At 47.2% G+C, this 24,148-nt stretch overlaps 1 protein-coding gene across 2 annotated transcripts in view; it reads right to left on the minus strand.

Annotated features, from left to right (window-relative positions):
• IL1RAP (interleukin 1 receptor accessory protein) overlaps positions 1–24,148 on the minus strand; it is a 329,530-nt gene that overhangs the window by 23,407 nt on the left and 281,975 nt on the right. The window contains exons 10-11 of one of the 2 annotated variants that reach the window (XM_069212784.1): positions 23,604–23,747; positions 18,871–19,383 (exon numbers count right to left, since the gene is read on the minus strand). In XM_069212784.1, coding sequence (XP_069068885.1) covers positions 19,001–19,383; positions 23,604–23,747 — 527 coding nt within the window. In that variant the 3' untranslated portion in view covers positions 18,871–19,000. Of the gene's footprint in view, positions 1–18,870; positions 19,384–23,603; positions 23,748–24,148 lie in introns of those variants that run through there. The other variant, XM_069212783.1, reaches the window with a different exon arrangement.

Genomic DNA, 24,148 nt, shown 5'->3' on the forward strand with positions numbered 1-24,148 from the left:
AGAGCGAGAGAAAGAAAGAGAAAGAAAGAGAAAACGAGAGAGAGCGACAGAGTGAGAGAAATAAAGAGAAAACGAGAGAGAAAGAAAACGAGAGAGAGAGAAAGAGAGAAAGAACGAGCAAGCGAAAGAGGGAGAGAGAAAGAGAGCGAGACAGAGCGACAGAGCGCGAAAGTGAGAGATCACGAAAGAGAACGAGAAAGAGAAAGAGCGGGAAAGCGAGCGAGAGGGCGAGAAAGCGAGCGAGAGAGAGAGCGAGAGAGAGCAAGAGAGAGCAAGAGAGAGCAAGAGAGAGCAAGAGAGAGAGAGCGAGCAAGAGCGAGAGCAAGAGAGAGCAAGAGCAAGAGTGAGAAAGAGAGAGAGAAAGAGAGCGAGATAAAGAGCGAGAGGGAAAGAGAGAGAAAGAGAGAGAGCGAGAAAAAGAGCGAGAGAGAAAGAACGAGAGGGAAAGAGAGAAAGAGAGAAAACAATGAGATAAAGAGAAAAAGAAAACGAGAAAGAGACAGAGAGAGAGAAAGAGAGAAAGAGCGAGAGAAAGAAAGAGAGGAAGAGAGAGGGAGAAAGAGGGAGAAAGAGCGAGAGCAAGAGAGAGCGAGAGAAAGAAAGAGGGAAAGAGCGAGAGAAAGAGCAAGAAAGAAAGAGAGCGAGAAAAAGAGCGAGAGAGAAAGAGAGGGGGAGTGAGAAAAAGAGAGAGAGCAAGAAAGAAAGAGCGAGAGAGAAAGAGGGAAAGAGGAGAGAAAAACAGAAAGAGAGAAAAAGAGAAAGAAAATGAGAAAGAGACAAAGAGAGAAAGAGAAAGACAGAGAGAGAGAAAGAAAGTGAGAGAAAGAGCGAAAGAAAGAAAGAAAGAAAGAGAGGAAGAGAAAGGAATAAAGAGAGGGAGAAAGAGAGAGAGCGAAAGAGAGAGAGAGAGCGAGAGAGAGAGAGAGAGAGAGAGAGAGAGGGAGTAGTCACAGCTCGTGAAAACCAGAAGGGGCAGGGCAGCGGGCACAGGGGGGTTAAATAACAATTTTTTTTAAATGTAGAAAAACACTTACCTCGTTCGCGCGTCGATCCTCTCCGCCGCCGGATGCTGCAGGCAAAGGCTCCCAGCCTGCCCTACGGCCAACCCTCTCATGTGCTTCGCACACCCAGTGCCCCACCCCTTCACGATCGTTTTCTTGAAAGGTTTTGCAGCTGCCACTGCTGACAGGTGGGCAACACTCCTCTGCCCTAATGGAGGAGCTGCCCTGAGAGAGAGTGAGAGTGAGAGTGAGAGAGTGTGAGAGTGTGAGAGAGAGAGAGAGAGAGTGTGAGAGTGAGAGAGTGAGAGAGAGAGTGTGAGAGAGAGAGAGAGAGAGACTTGACAGTAACCAGCGCTCACAGAGGTGGGGGGGAGATGCTGGATAGAGATATTCTGTTCCTTAGGGCAGCAGCTCTCAGCAGGTAGGTTTTGAAGGTGGTTTGGGTCACTGGTATTAAGTAATGAAGAGGTAAGTCCACGTACCCTCTCATCACATCACCTACCTCACCTGAAGATAGTATTTCCCGTGGAGTTAACTATGCGTAATGGGCAGGGGGTGGGCGGGTTAAGCGTTCTAGGACGTGAGTGTCTGTGAATGCTCCTCAGTGTAGGCGGCCGGCTCTCTATAAAGTTTACAAAAACAGTGTGCAGAGTCCAAGCAACCCCACCTTGGTATCCAGAGGTACTAAGGAGACCACCTAATGCTCTATTGTTAGTGGTAGCCTGGTCGAGCAGTTAGGCTAATCTTGGAGAAGTGCTACTCATTTGTACTACTCACTACTCACAGTATCAATAAATGTAGACACACTCAAAACAACAACCTGAGATCAATTTACCCAAATACTTCACATTTTTATAACATTTTTCTGACCAAGATCATCAAAACCAGGTACTATTTAAGTTCTGATTTTTCAGAGGTTAGCAAATACTCTTTTTGTGTGTTACTACACGCCATAGGAATCAGTCAGAGTAAACTTAAAATGCCTATAAAATCAGGTAATTATCTCACGTGTCACCTTCTGTTTTTTGGTCGAGGTCGCCGAGATGTCCTGTGGGCCTGCTGGAGAAGTTTGGGCGGTCTTGGAGCTGGAGCAGAACGGAGAGGGGGACCACTTGGAAATGCAGTGCAGAGGTGGACGCAGAGGTAAGTCTGGTTGGTCCCCTTGGAGTGTAGCGGTTACAAGGGGTTTGGGACCACTAGAGCACAGCTGGTTTTCTAATGAGGGGTCCTGGGAGGATGGATGCACTGCACATAGGTCAGGCAAGGACTGTGCATAAAGGAGACTTTGGATCCAGGGGCAGGTCACTTGGAGGGTGGATTGCAGGTCAGCAGGGCCACTGTGGAGGGTGGTTCTTAGATGTCCTGAAGTCCCTTCACTGGTGCTTGCTTCCGGTCCTTGGAGAGTACGAAGTGGACTTTTCTTCCGCATATCTAATGTTGGGGGTCCTGTATCCTTGGCTATTGCACGGTTCAGCCATTGGAGGTTACAGTGCCACCAATCTGGGCACACTTGCAGGGTTTGTCCTCTGGTTCACTCACGTGAAATTTACTCCAGCTGCTGTGTCTCGTTCATTGGTCAACAGCCGGTCACTGAAATGGACTTCACTGGATCTTGCTAGCAGGTTATCTGAGATTAATATCTTCGCTCTGGAGGGAGATTCTTGGCTATTGTTAGAAGGTTGGATGTCCTCTTGGATTGCTTAGTGTCTGTCCGATGTCCAGTGGACTCCTCATTAGTGGTTGTCAAGTCCTGGGTGCAGCAGGCAGGGTTTGGTGTAGGACTTCTGTTCTTGAGCCTTGGGTCCTCTTTGTCACACGACTTCTTGTGTCCATCAAATCTTATCTGCAGGTCTAGGGATGCCCACTAAATACTGTATTTAGTGGCCATTTAGTGGAGTACCTGGTAGTGGCCTATGGACCACTTACTTTAGGTTCTCTACGCCCAATATGGGACCACTTCCAGTGGGAAGAGGCCACAACCCCGATAGGCTATTTTCATGTCATCCAAGATGGTGGAAAATGAAATGGAGTGGTCCCCTCGCCTGGGGGTGGTGCAGACTGAGGGTGGTCACTCCCCCTATTCTTTGTGCAGTTTCCCGTCGTTTTTCCTGTTAAAAGCTGGGTTTGAAATGGAGGTGGCCATCTGCTGCTAACACAGGGCTGGGGTCGAGTTTCAAGAGCAACAAGCCCTTTGAAGCTCACTGCTGGGCAGTGCACATTCCCCGGGTAGGAGGGGTAACACCTCTGCTCAGAAGGGGATTTGAGTTCTGGTCCCCCAGAGAAGAGGCATTCTCCCCAGTGATCCAGAATCCTGTCTGCCCCCACCAGACAGGAAGGCTGGTTAGGACAGGCCAGCAACTATGCCAGGGCCAGTTGGATTTTGCAGGAGCATCTCTAAGGTGGCCCCTGGGTACAATTTATAATAAACTCCACTCTGGTACCAGTGAGGTGAGGATTTATTGCTCAGAGTTGTTTGGTAGCAAACAATCCAGGGTTCAGAGTAGAAATCATGTAGCTGGGGAACTCGTAATGACCAGTGTCCAGCACATGTATTTGCCATGGCTTCCCTGTGCACTTACTATGCCTTAAGGTTTATTAAAGACACAGGGCATATTTGCTCATGCAACTGCATGCCCGCACATGCATTATAAGGCACCCTGCCCTACGGTTGTAAGGTCTGCCAGAGGGTTGACTTACCTATGGTGCATGCAGAGTTAGTGGACAGGGCACTCTTGGTGAGTGCCAGGTCAAGTTTGTAATTTTAAATATACCCTGTCATGCACTTGCAATGGCAGTCGGCATGAGGCTGGTGTGGGGCCTCAGAGTGGCACAGCTGGGGCTGCAGTTCTGAGGGACCCTCTTCAGTACCCATGCCCTAGGTACCAGGGGTACCATTTACTAGGGACTTACAAGGGTGTCTGAAGTGCCAATGCATAGTACAATTTTGGGGAAGGAGATCTGGCTCTGAGGACCTGTTTAGCAGGGGCCCAGGGCGTCTACTGTTTTGAAACCACATCATTTTCCAGGCAAAAAGTGGGGGGCTGTTCATGCAAAAAGAGGCCTCTCTCACACCCTACTCCTTAGATTCACCTCCACCCCTTAGCCCCCATCCCCTTTTACAGGTAACAGTCAGAGATACACACAGAGAGGTGATGTAAAAAACCTCCAGTCTGGAAGGGGCAGAGCGCCCCAAAACTGCAGGAGGTGTTCTGGAAAAGGGGCTTCAAAGATGAAAGCGTTTGCCACACTGGAGCACTCACCACAAACAGGCATCGTGGAGTTCCCTACCTAAAGAAACACGCCAGGCCCGCCTTCCATACGTGCTCTTGGAAAGGTTTGTGAATACCACACATTGCATGTTCAAGAGGGAGAGCAAATTGCTGAACCTTTATGGGTTTTTTGTGAATCAGCAGTGGCAGGACGCTGTGCTCTGAAGGGCGAGTGGGTGCGGTATGCCGAAGGGGGTGTTGGGGTACATTTTATTAAAACATTTTTTTTTAAAGTACCTGCTCCGTTGCCACCACGCCCCTCCTCTTTCCCTCGTCACTCCGGGCACAGGCTCCCTGCTTGCCTTGTGGCCAATCCTGACCCTGCTTACAGTAGCGTTAGGATTGCCTGGGAGCACCAAGCCAGGGCGCTCCCAGGCAGACTAGGAGCCTCTGCCTGCTCTCTCCAGCCTGGAAACACAGTGCCGAGCTGGAGAGACCCTACTGTGCATGTGTGTTTGGCCGGCCCGAGCCAGCTGCCCAAACACACATGCGCACTGAGGGGAGTGCACAGTACACTCCCCTTTTCTCCGTCATCCCCCATGGCCCGCCCCTTTCACAACAAAAGGATAATAAACATAGTTTGTCATCCTTTATTCTTTTGTTGTGAAAGGTTTGCAGCGGCTGCTGCTGGCAGGGGTGGGGGTGACGCTCCTCCATAGCGGAGAGCCGACCCTGTGAACGAGGCCCCCAAGTGTAGAGGTTTGGCCCAGTCCCCAGGTCAGCGGTTCTTGGACAGATGTCCAGCTGTCTGAAGGTGGTGATGGGCCAGTCTTGAGGGGGATTGTAAACTGGTTCCATGACAAGCTGACAATTCAAGGAGAAGAGAAATTACTGAAGAACACGGCCCTCGTAAAACCTATAAATATTTACTACTCTTCCTGCAAGACTAATCAAATCAGCGCTATGACGCGGCCAGCGCTCACTGTGTCACAGCGCTTTTCTTCATACTTTGCGCTAAGCAGTCACTTAACTGTACAACATGTCTTAAAAATCTGACATGGTCAATAGCTCTTGCATAGGCAGACCTACTGGCTTTGCTGATGCTTGTTTATTTCTAGGGATATAGCCTGTATTTAGTTGAGTTTTTCATGCTCGTCCAGTTTATTTCCCTAATAATCTCCCTTCGATTTGAAATATTAGAAGTGCATGTGATTATGAAAACATTGGTAGTAAACACCCATTTATATGGTGTGACTTGTTGCCACAGAGAAGTTAGCCTGGTTCTACCAAAGGATACCACAAACAGCTCCTAGAAGTAGTTTCAGGAAATGTTACTTTCACAGCACTATCTGCGCTCTGACATTAGTGCAGGCATTGGTGGATTGGTGCATCAAAAGCAGTTCATCACGTGTAATGCACGCAGGGTGTCAATGACACAGTTACCACTGGGATCTGAGAAACTATCATATTTTAAGGCAAATCCAAGAACAAGCAGATTAGCCCTGAACACGTGTGTTCCAGCTTTGTATGTCCATCCATCCATCCATCCATGCATGCATGTATCTATCTATCTATCCATCCATCCGCTCTCTACAACCATTTGTGCAACTCCCAACCGATTACATTGTTTGCTGTTATTACCCAGCACCCATCTGCTTATGTTCTCTCTCCTAAATTGTAATTGTATTTATATAGCGCTTACCACCCCTGATGAAGTGTCAAAGCGCTTTTCAGTAAGTAGCACACTACTCCAGAACCCAAACAGGATTTGAATAGGGAACTCTGAGTTAATTTGAGCAGTGGTTGTTTGAGTCTGTTAGTTGGATTGAACAGGATAATGGAGGGAAGAGTCTAGGAAATGTTAGTTGGGAGATCATAGCAGTAAAATGAAGTTTGGGATGAGTTAAAGGAGAGATGGAGGAGGGAAGAGTCTCTAGAAATGGATTAGGAAGATCATTCTAGTAAAACGAGGCTTAGGGTGAGTCATAAGAGGGATTCATGAGAGAAAACTTTAGTAGGGTTGCTTGGGAGATCACAGTGGTAAAACGAGGTTTGGGGTATTACCGGAGGGACAGAGGAGGGAATGGTGTAGAAAGGGTTATTGTGGAGATCATAGTAGTAGAATGAGGTTTGGGATGGGTGAGTGATTCGAGGTAGAGGATATATTGAGATAGGGTGAGTTGGTTGAAAAGTGGAGACTGCCACCTCGGGATTTCGCCCTGTGACCTGACAGCAAAGACTGAGTTAAGCAGCAGGCACACAATCTACCAAGCTATCTCATCTACAGCCTGGCTGGATGAATGGCTGAATACGTGAATGATTGAGGTTGTGTAGACAGGTGAATTTAACACAATTTTGTATGGCGCATTTTGCCTTACATTACGAAACAACAGCCCCTGTACGCGTGAATATTTAATTACAAAACACAAATCATGCCGTATTAATAAAAATAGGCTGTTTGGAAATGCATGGTTATTCCCAAGCAGTGGCAGGAAGTCAGTGTCCTCGGTCACCACAGGAGTATCATTTGTTTTTATACACAATGAGATGTATGCCCTCCAAGCGCTTAAAAGGTCACCCTCTAATTCAGCCACATTACTTTTATACCTGTCTAGAGCATGCAATACAGCAAATTTCAATGTTACAAACAAGCATTGGAAAAGACAACAGGGGTCGCCTATGCAAGAGCTATTGGCTTTGCCAATGCATGGTAGCCATGTTGTACATCAGCGTGTCTGCTGTTCAGCATGGCTAAAAGTAAGTGGTGTGGGGAAGAGTGGCATGGCGAGGAGTGAGTAGAGTGTTGTGGAGTGGCAGAGTGTGTTTCGAATTGGAGCTGCATAGTGTGGGGGCAGGTAGAGCGGCATATATTGGAGTGGCGCAGAGGGTACTGGTGTAGAGTGTATTGTGAAGCGTTGCAGAGTATAGTGGCATAGAGTGCAGTGTCATGGAGTGGGGCCTAGTAGAGCACAGTGGTGCAGAGGCATGTAATTCAGCATTGTAGATTAGAGTGCTTCTTAGAGAGCAGTGATGTAGAGTGTACTGAGAGTGCGCAGCGGATAAGAGTAGAGCGACGTAGACTGCAGTGACAGAGTAGAGTGGCACAGAGTAGATTGAAGTGGCGTAGAGTGGAGTGGTGTGTGGTAGAGTTGAGTACAGTGGCATAGAGTGTAATGGTGTAGAGTACAGTGATGCAGAGTAAATTAGAGGCGCATACAGTGGCGTCGCGTACAGTGCAAGGGAACACAATTGAGTGTTACAGAGTAAAGTGTATTAGCAAAGAGTGCACTGGTGTAAAGTGCAGTGGCATAGAGTAGAGTGGCTCAGAGTGGAGTAGAGTGACAGTACAGTGGCACAAAGTAGATTGTTTCAGGGTAGATTGAAGTGGCGTAGGGTGGAGTGGTGCATGGTAGCGTGCGGCTGAGTAGAGTGACAGAGTGTAATGGTGAAAAGTGAAGTGGTGTGGAGTAGATTAGAGTTGTGTACAGTGCGTTGCGTAGAGTGCAGTGGCACAGAGTTGAGCGTTACAGATTAAAGTGAATTTGCTCAGAGTGAATTGACAGAGTGCAGTGGCGCAGAGTGCAGTGTTGCAGAGTGGCATACAGTACAGTGGCATAGAGTGGAGTTGTGCAGAGTAGATTGGTGTGGTCCAGAGTGGAAAGGAGAAGAGTGCAGTGGTGTGGAGTAGAGTGGCAAAGAGGGCACTGGCAGAGTAGAGTGGTACAGTGTGGAGTAAAGAGGAGTAGCCTTAAGTGGTGTAGATTGGAGTGGTGCAGAGTGCAGTGGCATGGAGTGGTGTAAAGTGGAGTGGCACACAGTAGAGTACAGTGGTGTGGAATGGTGTAGAGTAGACTGCCAGGGTGAAGAATGGAGTATTTATGGTGTGGTAAAAACACATTTTCAATTGAAATAACCATTAAATTTGCACAGACGTACAATTTTACTAATACAGCTATACAGTGTGCGGACGAAAATGTGTAGAAATTGTATCACCTAGTATAATGAATTGTTTTGATCATATTAAAGTATTTGTTTCCAACACACTTCAGAAATAACAAAAATGTGCTCCATTTGTGTTCCTAATTTTGATATATTCTGAAATATACAGCTAATTTAAATGTTGTTGTGTACTAGACAAAAACTCTTGACAGCAAGATTGTCACATAAATCCGCTCATTTTGAAGTCAGAGAAAGAAAAGTAAACAAGCACCCTCTGAAGACAGCGCCCAAGATTTGACCTCGGACTTTGAATACACAGCAAATGTGAGAAGAAAAGAACAAGGATTACAGACCTGTTTACAGAAAGGGAGCACTAGGAAGGATACTGTAAATAAGGTTTGAGCAAGGGGAGGTATGAACTCAAGCTGGACAGCCTAAAATAAATAAAGCTAGCAAATGGAAAGCAAGAAAATTTGAGTTACAAGCCACAAAGCCAATGGCAAGCAACGGGAAGAACACATTGCTTGGTCAACTTTATGAATGTACCCAACATTTCTTTAGCAAACCAGAAAGATGGACTATCTGGTAGGCTTCTATCTAAAAATGACGGCATACAGGAACAGCACTCAGTCCCCCACCCCCAAAAGACATTATTGGGCCAGGTGTGCTGAGGTCCCTGGCACTGCACCGGGCATAACGTGTACTCCATCGCAGGAAGCCACTCAACAGCGCCACCCACTTCGAGTATCTGACTTTATCATGCTTTTTTTTTTCTTGTCGGAGTTTCGGATGGGACAAGCAACAAAGGGGTGAGTTGGAGCAGGCAAGCAACAACACATAGGGCACAGCAGCTGAAGTAAAACAAAAAATAATGTGAGGGAAATAAAGCTCCTTGACCCAGCCAACACTGGTCCCGTGATAGCGCTTTTATTTTTTTACTTTGCCACAGCAGGTTGTGGTGAGAACAACACACACTGGAGGAGGGAGGGAGGGGCAAGCTACACAAGGGACTGCGCAAAGGCGACAAGTGGGTGGGGTAAGGAACATGACTGGCAGCTGGAGGAGAGCTGGAGGGGGCAAGGAACACAATGGACAACGGGAGGGGCAAGCAACACGATGGACAGCGGGAGGGTGCAAGCAACACGATGGACAGCGGGAGGGGGTAAGCAACACGATGGACAGCGGGAAGGGGTAAGCAAAGCCACAGACAGTAGGAGGACACAAGCAGCATAACAGCTGGAGAGAACACATGCACGCGAATGGAGTTCTTCCATAAAAAGAAAAAAGTAGCTCAGAAATTGCAAGCTGTGGTAGGACACTGGGCAAGGAAGCAGTACTTGGACCTTGCTTCAATGAAGGAACAAACACACAAAGAGGAAGTGAAGCCGGAACACACTAACCAAAGAGAAGCAAGAAAATTAGAGTGACAATGAAGCCAACCGCAACCAAAGGTAAGTGAGAGGTGGGCTGCAAGCCAACAAAATGTCTTGTGACCTGTGTCAAGAGAGACCTAAAAATGAACAAGATCTGAGCAACAGCATCATCGTCGTAGATGTGATGAGAAGAGAGGAAATGTCTCCTTGGGTAGGGGGTTTACGGGGCATGGGTATGTAGAAAAATACCCCAGGACTGCACTCAGCGGGTGGTCTATAAGAAGGTGGGGAGTCAGTGAGCAAGGAGGTGGAGGAGCTTTACCTCGCTAGAAATGGCTACTCTCTACTTTCTCTCAGCAGCCTGGCTCACATCTGAGCTGTTCCTGCAGCCGCTATCCCTGCAACAAGTGCTTGGCTGTGCACTTCTCCCCACATCACATGGTACACTGAGGCGGCCATCTTGAAGACCCTGTGCCCTCAGCGCCTTCTCCGGACACCAACTCTGGAAGTTGTGGTGCTGGCGTTGACAAGGCAGAAGGCTGAATAGTATTAAAAAAAATAAACTACATTTCTGAGATAAGTTGTTTGCAGTTACCCACTAGCTAGGGTGGGTGCCAGTAAACTCATGGTGGTTGTCAGAGTTTTTGCAAAACTCAAGTGGAGCACTGAGTGGCAAAACTCTGCAAACTCCACTGGCGGAGCGGAGATTAGCGCCCACCCATACTCTGGATACAGGCAGGGCATTACCAAACACTCTACACACCGGGCCATGCTGACACCAACACAGCTGGGAAGGTGGAAGATCCCATCTAGAGACCAAAGTCTGGACTTGTTGGGATGCAATAAGGATTGAGGCACCAGGCCCTGTGTAGCACCAAGCGGACTCTAAACTCTCGCACGGTCGCAATCAACACCCCACAGAAGCGGCCCGTGTTGTGTTGTGTTGATGGATACAGGAAGGAGATCTGCTGAATGACTGTAATGACCAGCTGAGGCCTGGTCCACACTCTGCCCTCTTGGTGATCCCTCATTACATACATCATTCTCAGCAAACTGATTGCACATGGCCTTTATGCTGGCATACCAGACTCCATTGGGTCTGTAGATGCAAAGGCACTGAGGTGACTGCAGCAACACTCTAGCCCAGGCAAGAGTCTATTGTAAGAAGTTTTTAATAAGATGACGTGGATTACATGCCTGTGGATACTTTTTATATGAGGTTGCCGTATCATGAGTGGGTTTCAAGTGCCTCCACGTGTTCCCTTATGTCTGCTGTATTGATGCTCTTGTGCATAGATCTATGAAACACGACAAGCTTCTTTACATGGCCTCGATCTGTGCCAGTTTTGGAGGCTTTCACACATGGATGTAGTCGGTGGGCTCATCACGAATCTGACAGATCAAGGATTGTGCAAGCAACACTTCATCTGTAGTTCTTTTCTTTAGAGGATGCTGCTCACCTCGTATTACCTCAATGCAAAATGTTCATCACGTCTGGCCCCCTTTGCTCCATCGTCATTGGACAGGGAGGGTGGATACAGAGGTGACAGTCAGTGACTGATGTAGTGCGCAGAGACCGCATCCATGCATCAGTGTGAGCCAGTCCTTAATTTCAGCCGGTGGTTTCCGGTGCTAGGCACCGGCACTTAATTGTCAATGCTGGCACTTATGACATTCTGCCACATGGTGGCGCTGTTTGCTTTATATAGAGATGAGCACCACAACAGTTGTTCATTAATTCAACATACATTAAACATAACTAATACCTGCCTCCCAAGCCATTCTTATAGCTTTGGGGCCTGGAACAGTCGGAAGCGCTGCATACATAGGAGTGTGATGTACTGTCACCGGCGCCTGGCCGGGGCAGTGGTGGGTGCAAGCTGCAAAGGCCTCCTGGCGAGGGCCCTGCACTTATTTTCTGACAAATTATGCACAAGCACGCCTACGCTATCTGTTCAGTCGTTGCACTGCGATTGTGACACCTGCACGCCAGCCATGCAAACCCTGAGTGGCTTTCACCAGGTACTGCTCACCTTGATTATTTGCCACTATTGCCTTCCACCTTTGCACGAGAGGTTGCACAAGTATCACAACACAATTCTGTGCACCCAACCCTCGCACCACACGCCCCCATCATATGCTCACAGAATTCCCTCATTTGTACTTAAGGACCGAGCTTTTAACGCACATTCACAACCTGCAATGATATGAGTGAAGCAAACGAAAAAATGAAGGATGCAAATTAGGAATATGAAATGGATATACTTTTATTAAAAATATATGTACACAAACACATGAAGAGTAGAAAAATATAAAACTTTTCATATAAAACTGGACATTAAATGAGGTAGAGGCATGATGGGAGACACTCTTGCACGTCGCCATCCAGCTTCAGGGCGCTAAATGGGATGGGCCTAGCTTGTGGGTTCACAGAATCAACTGGTCTACACAGGAATTTAGAAACTTTGCAGATCTGTGAAGACTTGAGCCACAGAGAACACCAGCAGGAGAAATATGGGGAGAAGAGCTCTCTGAACCCGGCACACACGGAGAGGCAACAAGTAAGCACTGGACGAGGACGTTCAATTGGGGGGAAAACAAATTAACCATTTTAGCATGACCGACAGTGAAGAACAACCTTTAACAAAGACATGGCTTCGAAATAACTACACACGAAGTTAACATATGGATATCACAACACGAATGTAAACTTGAACGAATCTTTAGACAACACAATAGAAGAAATTTGCTGGCAATGTAAACTTTCAGTATTTAAACACAGTGCTTATTAATGGCATTTATCTCGTTTTTGGAGCTCTCGAAAGAGGAGAACCCCTCTTTCTGAGCACTAAGGTGTGCCCTGCACTTACTGAGGGGCAGTGGGTTCTGCGTGGCACAATATTCAGGTGAGTATAGCGCCTAAAGGAGGATACCCACCCATGGGAGCAAGCATGTGTCAGTAGGAGGCAGAAGGAACTTGGTACTGGGTGAACAAATGTTGAGAGGATATGGCAGAGTGTTGGCATCCGAGGGCCTTACTGCACCGGTGTGGCCCCCTTTCTTTGAGTGTCTGGGTAAGGAGTACATCTCAGTAAGGAGTACTGGGAGAGGACATCACGCTCTGCACCAGAGCCCCAGCTCTCTCCTCTGGATAGTTTACTACCTCCTCCAGTAGAAATGATCCTAAGAGTAAAATCAAACTCCAGCAGGTGGCACTGCCCTTCAGTACTTTAACCATCACTGCCGCGAGGCGCTATGTGCAGGACACCAGAAGAACCTGGTACCAACCTCTTCACTGAAAAACTAACTCAGATTATCACATACCACAGGTTAATTCAGCCCTCCTACTCCACATGCTACGCATCCTCACCAAAGTCTTCAGATGGCTTCCAAAGGCCACTAACTGTACCGTCACCCGCGCCCTGAACACCAGCAGACTTGACTGCGGCAATGCATTCTACGCTGGAATCCCCAACCACTTCCTCCACCATCTTCAGACCATCCAGAACACCGCTGCCAGACTCGTCTTGGAGCTCTCCTGGCACATCCACATCATGCCTCGCCTCAGATCTCCACTGGCTGCCCCTGGACCTCTCCCGGCACACCCACATCATGCCTCGCCTCAGATCTCCACTGGCTGCCCCTGGACCTCTCCCGGCACACCCACATCATGCCTCGCCTCAGATCTCCACTGGCTCCCTGGCACACCCACATCATGCCTCGCCTCAGATCTCCACTGGCTGCCCCTGGACCTCTCCTGGCACACCCACATCATGCCTCGCCTCAGATCTCCACTGGCTGCCCCTGGACCTCTCCTGGCACACCCACATCATGCCTCGCCTCAGATCTCCACTGGCTGCCCCTGGACCTCTCCTGGCACACCCACATCATGCCTCGCCTCAGATCTCCACTGGCTGCCCCTGGACCTCTCCTGGCACACCCACATCATGCCTCGCCTCAGATCTCCACTGGCTGCCCCTCGACCTCTCCTGGCAGACCCACATCATGCCTCGCCTCAGATCTCCACTGGCTGCCCCTGGACCTCTCCCGGCACACCCACATCATGCCGCACCTCAGATCTCCACTGGCTGCCCCTGGACCTCTCCCGGCACACCCACATCATGCCTCGACTCAGATCTCCACTGGCTGCCCCTGGACCTCTCCCTGCAAACCCACATTATGCCTCGCCTCAGATCTCCACTGGCTGCCCCTGGACCTCTCCCAGCACAACCACATCATGCCGCGCCTCAGATCTCCACTGGCTGCCAATACACAAACGCTGCTAGATTAAACTGCTCAGTCATTGGACCAACATACCTCAACATAACATCAAGAAAGTGTTGTGGTCTACGGAGAGAGAGAGAGAGAGAGAAAGAGAGAAAGAGAGAGAAAGACAGAGAAAGAAAGAGAAAAAGAGAGAGAGACTGCAACATCCCTGCAGTGCCCTACATCACCTCACTCAGCCATCTATTACCTAGAGTTACCTTCCCTTTAATGGTGCCAGTGCTCCCCACAGCATCGTGTTTTGATGAACTGCCAGCTCAGTCCACATCACTTCCACAAACCTTTCACTTCACCACTCACCTGAGAGCTCCCTTTTGCTGCACTGACTGAGAAGAGGTTTCCTAACAAAAGAAAAATACAACAAACCCAGAAAACACCCAATGGAGGGAGGCTCCTCTGTCGCCCATATTGTCAAGCATTCTGGCAGCAGGAACTCAAAGGAGACATTAGCTGTGCAGTGTGAAAGGATCTTCACTCATAAATAACTTCTTAAAACATACTGGAGGATGCACACGGGACAGAAATCTCATGGCACACAGTATGAAAGCCAAGAATCATCTGCGTTTCCCATTCCCTAGCATAGCTTTTGGAATTACACCGCTGAGCAAAGTTTGAAAACCCCAAAAAATGTCTAAAAGAGGAAGTCAGTGCTGCAACCCCTTTGGGTACTTTACTACCCATTAAAGGCCCGAGGCAAGGACCTTTAACAAAGGAGCGGGCCTTTAATGTCCGGTATAACCCAGCTATGGAGGACTATAAGGCAATTAGAACACTCCACCACTAGAGGGCAGAATGTTCTAACTAGTAAAACGAAGGCCTCACGGGGAGGGGGGGGGGGGGGAGGAGTCCCCTTGGAGTCCATGAGGCCTTTGTTCACAGCTGTTACTGTGAACAACAAACATTGGAATGGTGGGGCTCCGGGCCTCTATCGGCCATTAGAAGCCCAGAGCTATTCTATTGGCTTCAACAGAGATCCCGGCATTAAAATCTTGAAATAAGGACTATTGTGGATTTCAGATCTTCACGCCTCTGGATAATCAGATCGCACAGGCCTTACTGAAATAAAACGCACATACAGGTCTACAATTATAATTCTAGAGAGCAGCCCAACAGCACTAGAAGTTCCACATAAACTAAAGGTTCTGCTGCGTGTCTGAGTAGAGACTTTCTCCAACTGCCTGGCTAGGCAACATTTACAATAACAGTTATTCAAATATTTATTTTCCATTAAAGACTACAATCCGTCAGTCACCTCTACAATACCACTCCTGAGAGTTCATGCAACCGAGCCTCTGGTCACTGGCCGGGTGAGATGTATCAAAGTCTGCCCTACAGAGAATGTTACCAGCACATGTCCTGTTGAAGACCTACTCTGTTCTGTGTAAGGCAAGGGATGGAAACACACAAGGCACCACAGCACACACAAGGGCTCCCTGGCAAGACCACAAGTGCAGCAATCTCTCAAAACAGCACCAGACAAGCTTTATGTGCCTGAACATACTCCCTGCGACCAGACCCTCGCCGCCCCTCCTGCAGATCACAAGGGCGCTTAGAAGGACACCCCTTCCTACAACACAAGTGGCAGAGTGCCTAGATGCACCTGTGCTGCGTTCGGCACAGTCTAGTAATATTACCGTCCTGTGCATCACTGCCCGTGTGCATAGCACACTTCATGATAGGAATATTCCCTCGTGCTCTCTGCTGTGTAATGTCAGCCCGACTGTGGCACCATGACCTGGCCCTATGTGTCCTGCCTTCCCTGCTGTAACCCTGTACACCAGGTGCATGGTGCTGGCGCTTCCTGGGCCATCAGGTACCCGAAGCTGAATAAATCAAAGCTGAAATGAGGCACAACTACATTCCGAGAGGTTAGGCGAGTGTGCCACAAGCTGTGGAAGACGACAAACAGCCCTTCAATCCCAAAAACCAGAAAATGCAATGACATCAGCTCACTAAGAATGTTGATGACCCCATAACAGACAATTAAAATCTCCAAAAAAGCCATAAAGATCATGAAATTTGTACAGGACCTTAGGAGGTTAAAAGGTTGCAACACCCAGCTATTTCTTGTGCAGAAGATTACCTTGGATTGTAAGATTTTAAAAAAAGAACTTGCAAGTTTGGGAGAACTTTCATCACAACAATGGATATAAAGAACAAAACAAGCTCAGTTATTACAAACAATTACACATAAAGTAGTGAGATAAGGAAACAGAAATGAAAGCGCAGACAGATCAGTAGTTAAATACTAATACAGGCATTATCCTAAGCCAACATCTGCAACACAAGATGTCTTTAATGGGCTTTAAACCATTATGTGCAAGCAATGGCCAATTTAAGCTGAAATAAAAAATAAAAAAAATAAAAACTGCTAAACAGCTTTTCCACTGTACCTAAGCTGGCCTTTACCTTGTCAAATGTGCTAAGGCATCATTAGATAATGAGAAAACTCTTTGATTTAATGAAAATCTATTATGGGTTGAAGTCAAGGTTAATATCAGAACTAAGTCAAAGATCTACTGAAATTTATTTTTAAATAATTTAAAGTAAGAGTTTTGACTAGTGTCAAGCAAAGGTAAAGGATATTTATACAAGGTCATTTTAATTTAACTGTAATTAATTTAAAATGATTAAGTGTTAGAATAAGGGTCATACTTAGAAAAATATTACAAAATTAAGCATTCCACGTAGTATTAGTGTTAGAATAATGATTTTGAATTAGATTTAAATTAAAGATGAGGGTTAAAATTGCATTTCGAATTAGGTGACGTAAGTAATGCGCAAATTAGTTAAAATCATGTTAAATTAAAAAGGTAGATGTGGCCTCGGGGTAGTGGGTTCAAGATGGTATCAAATCAGAGCTAAAATGTACTTCATGTATGTAGCAACGGTCTCATTGCTGTAACGCCTCCATGTGTGTAACATACATACATGCGCGCATCCTATCTACGCGCATGGAAAGGACAGTACTAAAGCGCTTGGCGAAGAAGGAATAGGTGCAGACAGGTGAAGGTGTATCAGCGACACAGAACCGCTGACGTTAAATGCAGCAAAGCATCCCACGGGAGAAGACAACCAGTCCCCAGGTTGCTCGACCAGCGAACAACCAAATGTGAGTGAACAACCACACCACCATTTCTCATCTCCCTTCTAGCTTCAGAATTCAACTGGCCACAAACTCAAACTCCAAGGATGCAAACTATAGAAATGATTGCAAACACCTCCCTTAACTCATGTACAGAAACCCACAGCATTCCCTTTTGATATCTTTCCAAAGAAAGAGGCAGGACCCCCAGCGAAATTGGCTGCCCCTTTAGTTAACATAATTGTATCTCCACTTGTTTGATTGTGACAACTATTCTACACCCTGTTTATCAACTGCATTTTTCTAAAGAAGCTCTTTTAAAGATTTTAAAATCACTTAATGTGGGCCACCTGCACTCCAGCTGGTGTGCTGCATGCACTGTAATTCGCATGCAGGACCCATTTTGGCCAATCACTGATGCATTTAGATGCCAAGGATTTAAGTTATCAATTAGAATCCCTGAGTTTGCTGAATGTTCCCATACTTTAGTTCTTTACTCCTGTATCCTTACGGAATATAAGGTGGGCTGGTCCTTGAGAGAGCTTCAGTGCAAAGGGCTCCCATCAGGAACCGGAGTCTAAAGTCTGGATTGGAAGAAGATAATGATGGACAAGAAGCTATCACTTCTCATCTGCCTGGATCCCAGCTGGCCTGCGGTCTGTCCGCACTTCCCGTATAGCGCTGCAGCCTCCGTATCTCAACCACCAGCCACTAGAGGGCAGTGAGTCATTACTGAGGTGCTTGAGGCACACCTTGACTGGCCCCTCCTTTACAGTCTTTCTGCCCACTCACCTCCTGGGAGATGATACCATCTGACACATATAACCAAAAGTGACAGGAAGTGGTTGACACCCTTTGTCGGCTCCACTTCCCACAGGTAGTAACTTGACCTGCCTTCCCCCCTGACGAGTAACCTTCCACCGGCCTGGCTAGTGCTACTTTAATCTTGTAGTAAACCCTTTGTAAATCGAAGGAAGGACAAAGACATGCACACACACTTGAACACACACGCACTATCCATTCTCCCTAAGGTCCTCATACTGTAACATCCGAGCCACAACTTCTCAATTTGTTTCCACATTAAGATGATAGACTGTTAGCAACCTACTCTCCCCTAAGTAACAAGCCAAAGGGATGAACATTAAAATCTAACACTGATAGCTAAAATATGTTCCACATTTCTGATTGCACAACTTAGTCAAGAGTCACATTTCAATCCTTCCCTTGAGGAGGATTGTGCCAAGAACCCATGAAGATATGCATCACTACCTCCTGTATCTTCATGCACGTAAATCAGGTGCCGTCAAGCCACCGCTTTGAAAACCCAATGCATGGTCACTCTATGGAAGGGACACTTGGGGAAGTCCCTCTTGATCTTCCCATGAGGCCCAGAGTCCTCAATGCTGAATACCTTTTCCAGGCTGTGTCTAACTACATCGCTTAACCCATTTCCCTTCTAGTCGTTGAGTCCCCAGCACTTGAATCTTCCTTTCCTGCGACATTCCTAGCCCCTAATTAGTCACAATCTGCATTCTTTGGCCCATTGGCATGGGTGACAAGCACTGAACGCTCACTTTGAATAAATGTCCTGTGTCATCATATTTAGGAAATCTAAGGTCTTCCTTTCACCTCTCTCGGTCTTCAACATTTTGAGCTAGAACCAGGTGAGGTTGACTCACGTGACCGACAGCAGCTTTTCCAAACCCAGCAGCAACTGCTGACATGTTCTACTCCTGGCAGTCTCCAAGTTCAATGTGATTGGCAGATCTGGCAAAGGCTCTACCGAAGGAAGAAAAACTGGGGATTGGGAGCTTGTGGGCGACTGGGGAGGACCTAGCAAAAAATTTAATTAGCACCGGATGCTGAAGAAAGCCACCTTCTGCATAGTGATGTGACATCCCCTCTAATCATCTGCGGATCCATCAGAATATTCCACCTTCCCACTGGACAATGATTAGAAGACACTCCTGGAGTGAACTTAAACACAAGGGGACACCCAAGCTAAGTTGGAAAAGTTCCTTTTCAGGAATATCTCCACGTGAAGCCCTGCCACACTGGTGGATATACACATCACAAGTTCCCTGTCTTTCCTCGGTCCTTAGGTGAACTCTAAAGCGGCTCTAGAGACGAGGAGGTGGTCTCCCAAGAGGTACTGTGCTTCTGGGGGCAGGTGCTTTGGCTAGGTTTCTTGGCTGGCAGGGCAACATGCAGCTGTTTCCAGAACCTGCCCCCTGGATACTTTGATTTTTCACCTTTCCACTTGATCACAGTAAGCACTGTCTGAGCTCGCTTCAGCTCCTTGACGGTTTGCTCATTTTTAATCGGTTGGTACTGAACTAAAATGACTCTGATGCTGCCCTGCGATGCCATGTTGTCCAAACCAGCTTTCAGCTCCAGGAGGGCTTGTGTGCCCTGATGGACATAACGAGGGCTCATGACAACCAGCAGGCGCCGGCTGTTCTTAATGAAGCTCAAAGTCTCATCTGTAAGAACTGGGAAAGAAAAAACCAAGATATTAGCGACAAACGATTGAGCTGTTGTCGAGAAGCACTGTCAGTCTAGTTATGGAAAGGATTCATCCATGAGGACACCCAGATACTCTAACATCAAGGGCACCTTTAAGCAGAATCAGAACTTATGAGTGCTACAACACCAAGCGAGGAGAAAAAGAATACATGTAGAAGGCAAAGCTCAAACTCAAAGGACAGAACACATACATAGAAGGTCTTAATTTCACGCCAACACCTCCCATAGCATCACAGTCCTCAGGATGGAGCCCTACCGTGCAGCTGTGACAGGGCTCAGTGGCTACGTCTGCTGACACAGGACAGTCCTTAGAGTAAATTGTTGCTTGTCAGTGACCGATGTGAGGCATGAGGGGGGGCATAGGGACTCTATTATCTAGAAAACATCTACAGTATTTACAAAGGCATCTGTTGGTTACAATAGTCTCATGCACAATGTTTCAGTGGTGTGCTTTACAAACATGTAAGACCTTTAGACTTCTGGTTTTACACTTGAAGGGAGTTTTTGTCAAGAACATCAAGTGTGGTGTGTGTAGTGAAACAGAGAGACTAAAGCTGCAAATATTAGACATTTCATGAGGACTAGTGCAGAAGACCAACTTTGTTTCACTTGACCAAGTTGCGAGGGGTGTCCCTGACTTCTGTCTGGGAGAGAGCATGGAGTTTTGGGGTTGGCTGGAAATAATGTGGGCCTGGGATGGATGGGACTTAAGCAAGGGAAGGGGAACAAAAGTCAGGAACATGAAAGCAGAATGGAGGGAACTTAATTATGCCGAAGATTATTCATGCTTTCAACAGTTGCAAAGACATCACGAAGTGACAGGGCACTTGCTTGCAGGGACAGGATAGACGCAAACCAGACAAGAGTTGAAACTAGTGAAAAAGATTCTAAAATGTTCACTATTGCAAAGTAAATCTACGTCATGAATCCAGTGTTTATTCTTGAATGTTTTGTGACTCCCTAGAGGAGGAAAACCATTAATTGGGCAGTAGCGTGAGAGGCAAAAATGCCTTCGGGATTATTGGACTCGACGGTACGACAGCAAATGTACCCAGTGAGGCTAAAGAAGAAAGTCGCAATCCTTTAACCAACTACTATGCAAAGATCTTCATGACCAACACTCATGAGATGATGAATTTGCCATATTCTGAGGATGCAAGTCATTCCTTGCAAAGAAAATCTTGGGTACCTTTACCTGGGACAGAGCGAGCACAAGAGCGACTCCGTGCAGACCAAAATCCCTAAAATGCTCTACGTTGACGTACACACAAAGTTGAAGATACAGCTGTAGGGAAACCAACACCGAAGTCTTGGCTCAAACACATCTGAGGTATATCCCTTTTGGGTGAACACCGATAGATTAACTTGAACACTGTTACATATTATTTTTCATATTTGGAGGTTGCCCTAGCGACGAACCCTGAAATGAGGAACCACATTTTCCTATAAGATATGAAAGAAAAGAGTTCTAGTAAAATATCAAAGAATCTATCATTGGTGCCTAGTTCCCCTACAGAGCTGGGGAGGAAGCAAACACTGTCTTCCCAAGCATAAGCAAACTCATGGCTTCATCTGTTCATGTGGCCATATCCAAAAGGTCCAGCAGTGAGATAGCAGTGGATAACAGGTTTGGTCCTTACAAGGAACTCTAGGCACCCAAAACTCTCTTCCCAAACAGGCCATACATGGATGTGTCAAAAAGAGCTGAAAAGGTGTTTCTCCAAGAACCTGTCTTCATAATTATCACCAGATGGAAATTCTAGCCAAACCATGGTCCTTGGAATATTGTTGCAGTCAGTAGCCCGAATGACCTGATCGAGGATTAAGGTCGATTGGTACCAAGGGTAGTTACAGTGAGGATGGACATTATAGTGCAAACTACTTCAACTGCATCTCAAAAGATCAGAAGTGAATAACATTGACTCTGGTCGCGCTGCGATTGAGCATCAAGAGGTCGTTCCGTGCTGAAAAATCAGCACGAACGGCACCACTCGCTGCAACTTCTGAAGTTGATTTTGTTGTTGTTTAGTAGAGTTTCACGACCTCCTGCATCAGAAATCTCTCTGTGTGCCCTCCTAGCAACTGAAAATCATGCTAGGGGACGACAAATCTTGCTCGCTTGCTCACCACTAGCGAGCCTCATGTGACAGATAATTTCGACTCGCTGAGGTTGGTGGAATTTGGCCAGTGCTCCGGTTACAAGCATAACGCAGAGTGGCAAAAACTCCGCCAACTATGCTGGCAGAGGAGAATATATCGCCCAACCCCAGTTTAGATACAGCACTAGTTGTCTTGAGATGTGGGTAGCCAATATGGTGTAAAGAAACACTACATCGGAATGGATCTGACGCATAGTGAATTGGAAGGACGGGCAAGATCGAGATCCTTTTTAGTCTGCGTGTCACTTCGTACAATCAGTCTCCAAGGACAGCATATAGGGGACAATCAGACCAAATTAACCCGAAGGCATCCCTCAGGGCACCGTTCAGAAGGAAGTATATGGCACCAACGTTAGGGCACGTCCTTCACTTAGGTTTGACTGCGCGATCCACTTTTGTGAATTTTCCCAGTAGCAGCGAGATTGTGGGGTCTATACACCACAATCTGGCTGCTACTTGAAAAATTGCTAAACCCCCACCCACTGCCACAAGTGCATTGACTTCCAACAATTGGTCCAAGACCCCACACCACCCTGTCTGGTACTACAACAGATGGTGATGGTTGCATCTGATAGAATCTAAAGCGTGCTCTCCCTGATGGAAGGGGAAACGTCATCATGAAAAGGTGAACTGCTAAGCTCTTGAATACTTATATGGGGCACTACTCGGACACAGCCCAGAGGCCTCGCATTTCACCCAGATGGCATCCTAGCCCACGAAGGAGGTTTCTATTATCATGGTGGCATAGTCTACAGGGCCGGCTAAAGAGACAACCCACCCAAGGGATGAAGGGTTCACCCACCATGCAGATCTTGATTGAGGAACTGAAGCATCTGCATGTGAGCTAAGACACCCTGTTTGAGAAAATGGTGGCTTCGACACAAACACTTTTGTAGGGAGCTTATCCATGGTGTGGTGTGTGGCAGTAACAGCATGCACAAAGCCATCGAGCCCAGTAGATGTATGACGTGCAGAATTGGCATCCATGTCTGAGTGAGAAACATCAGAATCATCGCCCAAATATTGGTGATCCTCAGAAAAGGAAAGTCCTTCATGTGGGCTGTGTTCTAGTCAGCAGAGTCAACATTCCCTGATGGTATTCCCAGGCGAGCAGTAGGGACGTCACTTTCACCAACCAGTCGGCCAGGAACCACCACAATTATCTACTCTTCTGCAAAGAGGCATGGGGCTGCCATCAGTGCAAATGTTAGAACCATGCACTGTTAGCACTGAGACCCCACTACACATCTCAGTTCATGCGTGCCGACAGGGAGGATTAGCATAAGGGAGTAGATGTTCTTGAGGTCCAGGGACACCAAGTACTCCCAGCGGTAAAACCTCAGTCAGTACTCTGAGGTACTCCACCTCTAAAATCAAAGTGAGTTGCAGAGAGCATGTGCTGGCGGAGGGAGGTCAGTGCAAAAGGGTGGACAGACATGGAAGGGTGAAGCCTTTGTTTATTTGTAAGATGCCAGGGCTAAACGGCACTCCATATCAGGCATGTCTAGAGCCTCTGGGTCGAGACATTTTGAACATCTTCTACACGACCTAAACCCTGAAATTGTCAGAGGGGACATCTGTCCTAGTCAATGTCAAAATGCTGAGGAATGTTATCAGTGAAGCACCAGGAACTCTCTGCACTACATAAAGAAGGCCTGGAAAAACAGCAACAGATACCAGCGCGTCCGATACAACCCATTCCGTAGGTGGAGTCGCGGCTGAAGCTGAATAGTGCGGTCTAGTGATTATGAACACCTATTGCTAGGGAAAGGTTTCCAGGCCAGTCTGGTGCCTAGAGGGAGATTCATGAGAACTTAGTCCATCTTAGGAATGTCACAGGTTTACAATTCCATTCAGTAAAGTCTACCAGCAGAATTAACTATGCAAGAAGCAGCCTTGAAACAGGACGAAGCATCTGAGACAAAGATTCCCACACAGCTTTCAAGAGCACTTTCACTGGTCCGGCAAGAAGGCAAGCGAGCAACGAAAGAAGGGTGGGCTGGCGGGAGACCACCTTCCATACTTACTTCCGCCAGGTAGGCTGTCTCTGTCGAAGATGCAGAGCTTGTATCCGAACTCATTCTCCAGGATCCCCCTCAGCGTCAGCAGAACAAATTCTTCTTCCTCCGCGTTTCTTGCGTACGACACGTAGACATCGTATTCTTTCCCATCTAGCATGTCAAAAGAAGACACAGGTTACTCTTTGTTAGAGGTCCAATAGCCATCTCTCCCATCTGTGTTGATTAGGGTGGGTGGTGCGAGGTGGAACAGGCTGGCAGACACTTCATTTGTGGGGCCAGGCAGGTCTGAGACCTGAAAGGTTCTGAGAAAGTGCACCCAACAGCCAGGTCTGGTGAGCTGCAGAGAAGTGAGACCCACTGTGGCATAACTGAACATAACAGGGGGAAGAAACATGAGCCTCAAGAGGTTTTCATTCAACTATCCAACCATCCATCCATCCATCCACCAGATTTACAATGTTTTATTTTATCTTGATGCAGTCAGATTTGAAGATATTCCCTGCTGCTGTCTCACTACTTCAATTTGACCGTGAAGGGGATGACGCTCTGAT

The sequence above is a fragment of the Pleurodeles waltl genome, chromosome 11, assembly GCF_031143425.1.
Source record: "Pleurodeles waltl isolate 20211129_DDA chromosome 11, aPleWal1.hap1.20221129, whole genome shotgun sequence".
NCBI classification, from domain to species: domain Eukaryota; kingdom Metazoa; phylum Chordata; class Amphibia; order Caudata; family Salamandridae; genus Pleurodeles; species Pleurodeles waltl.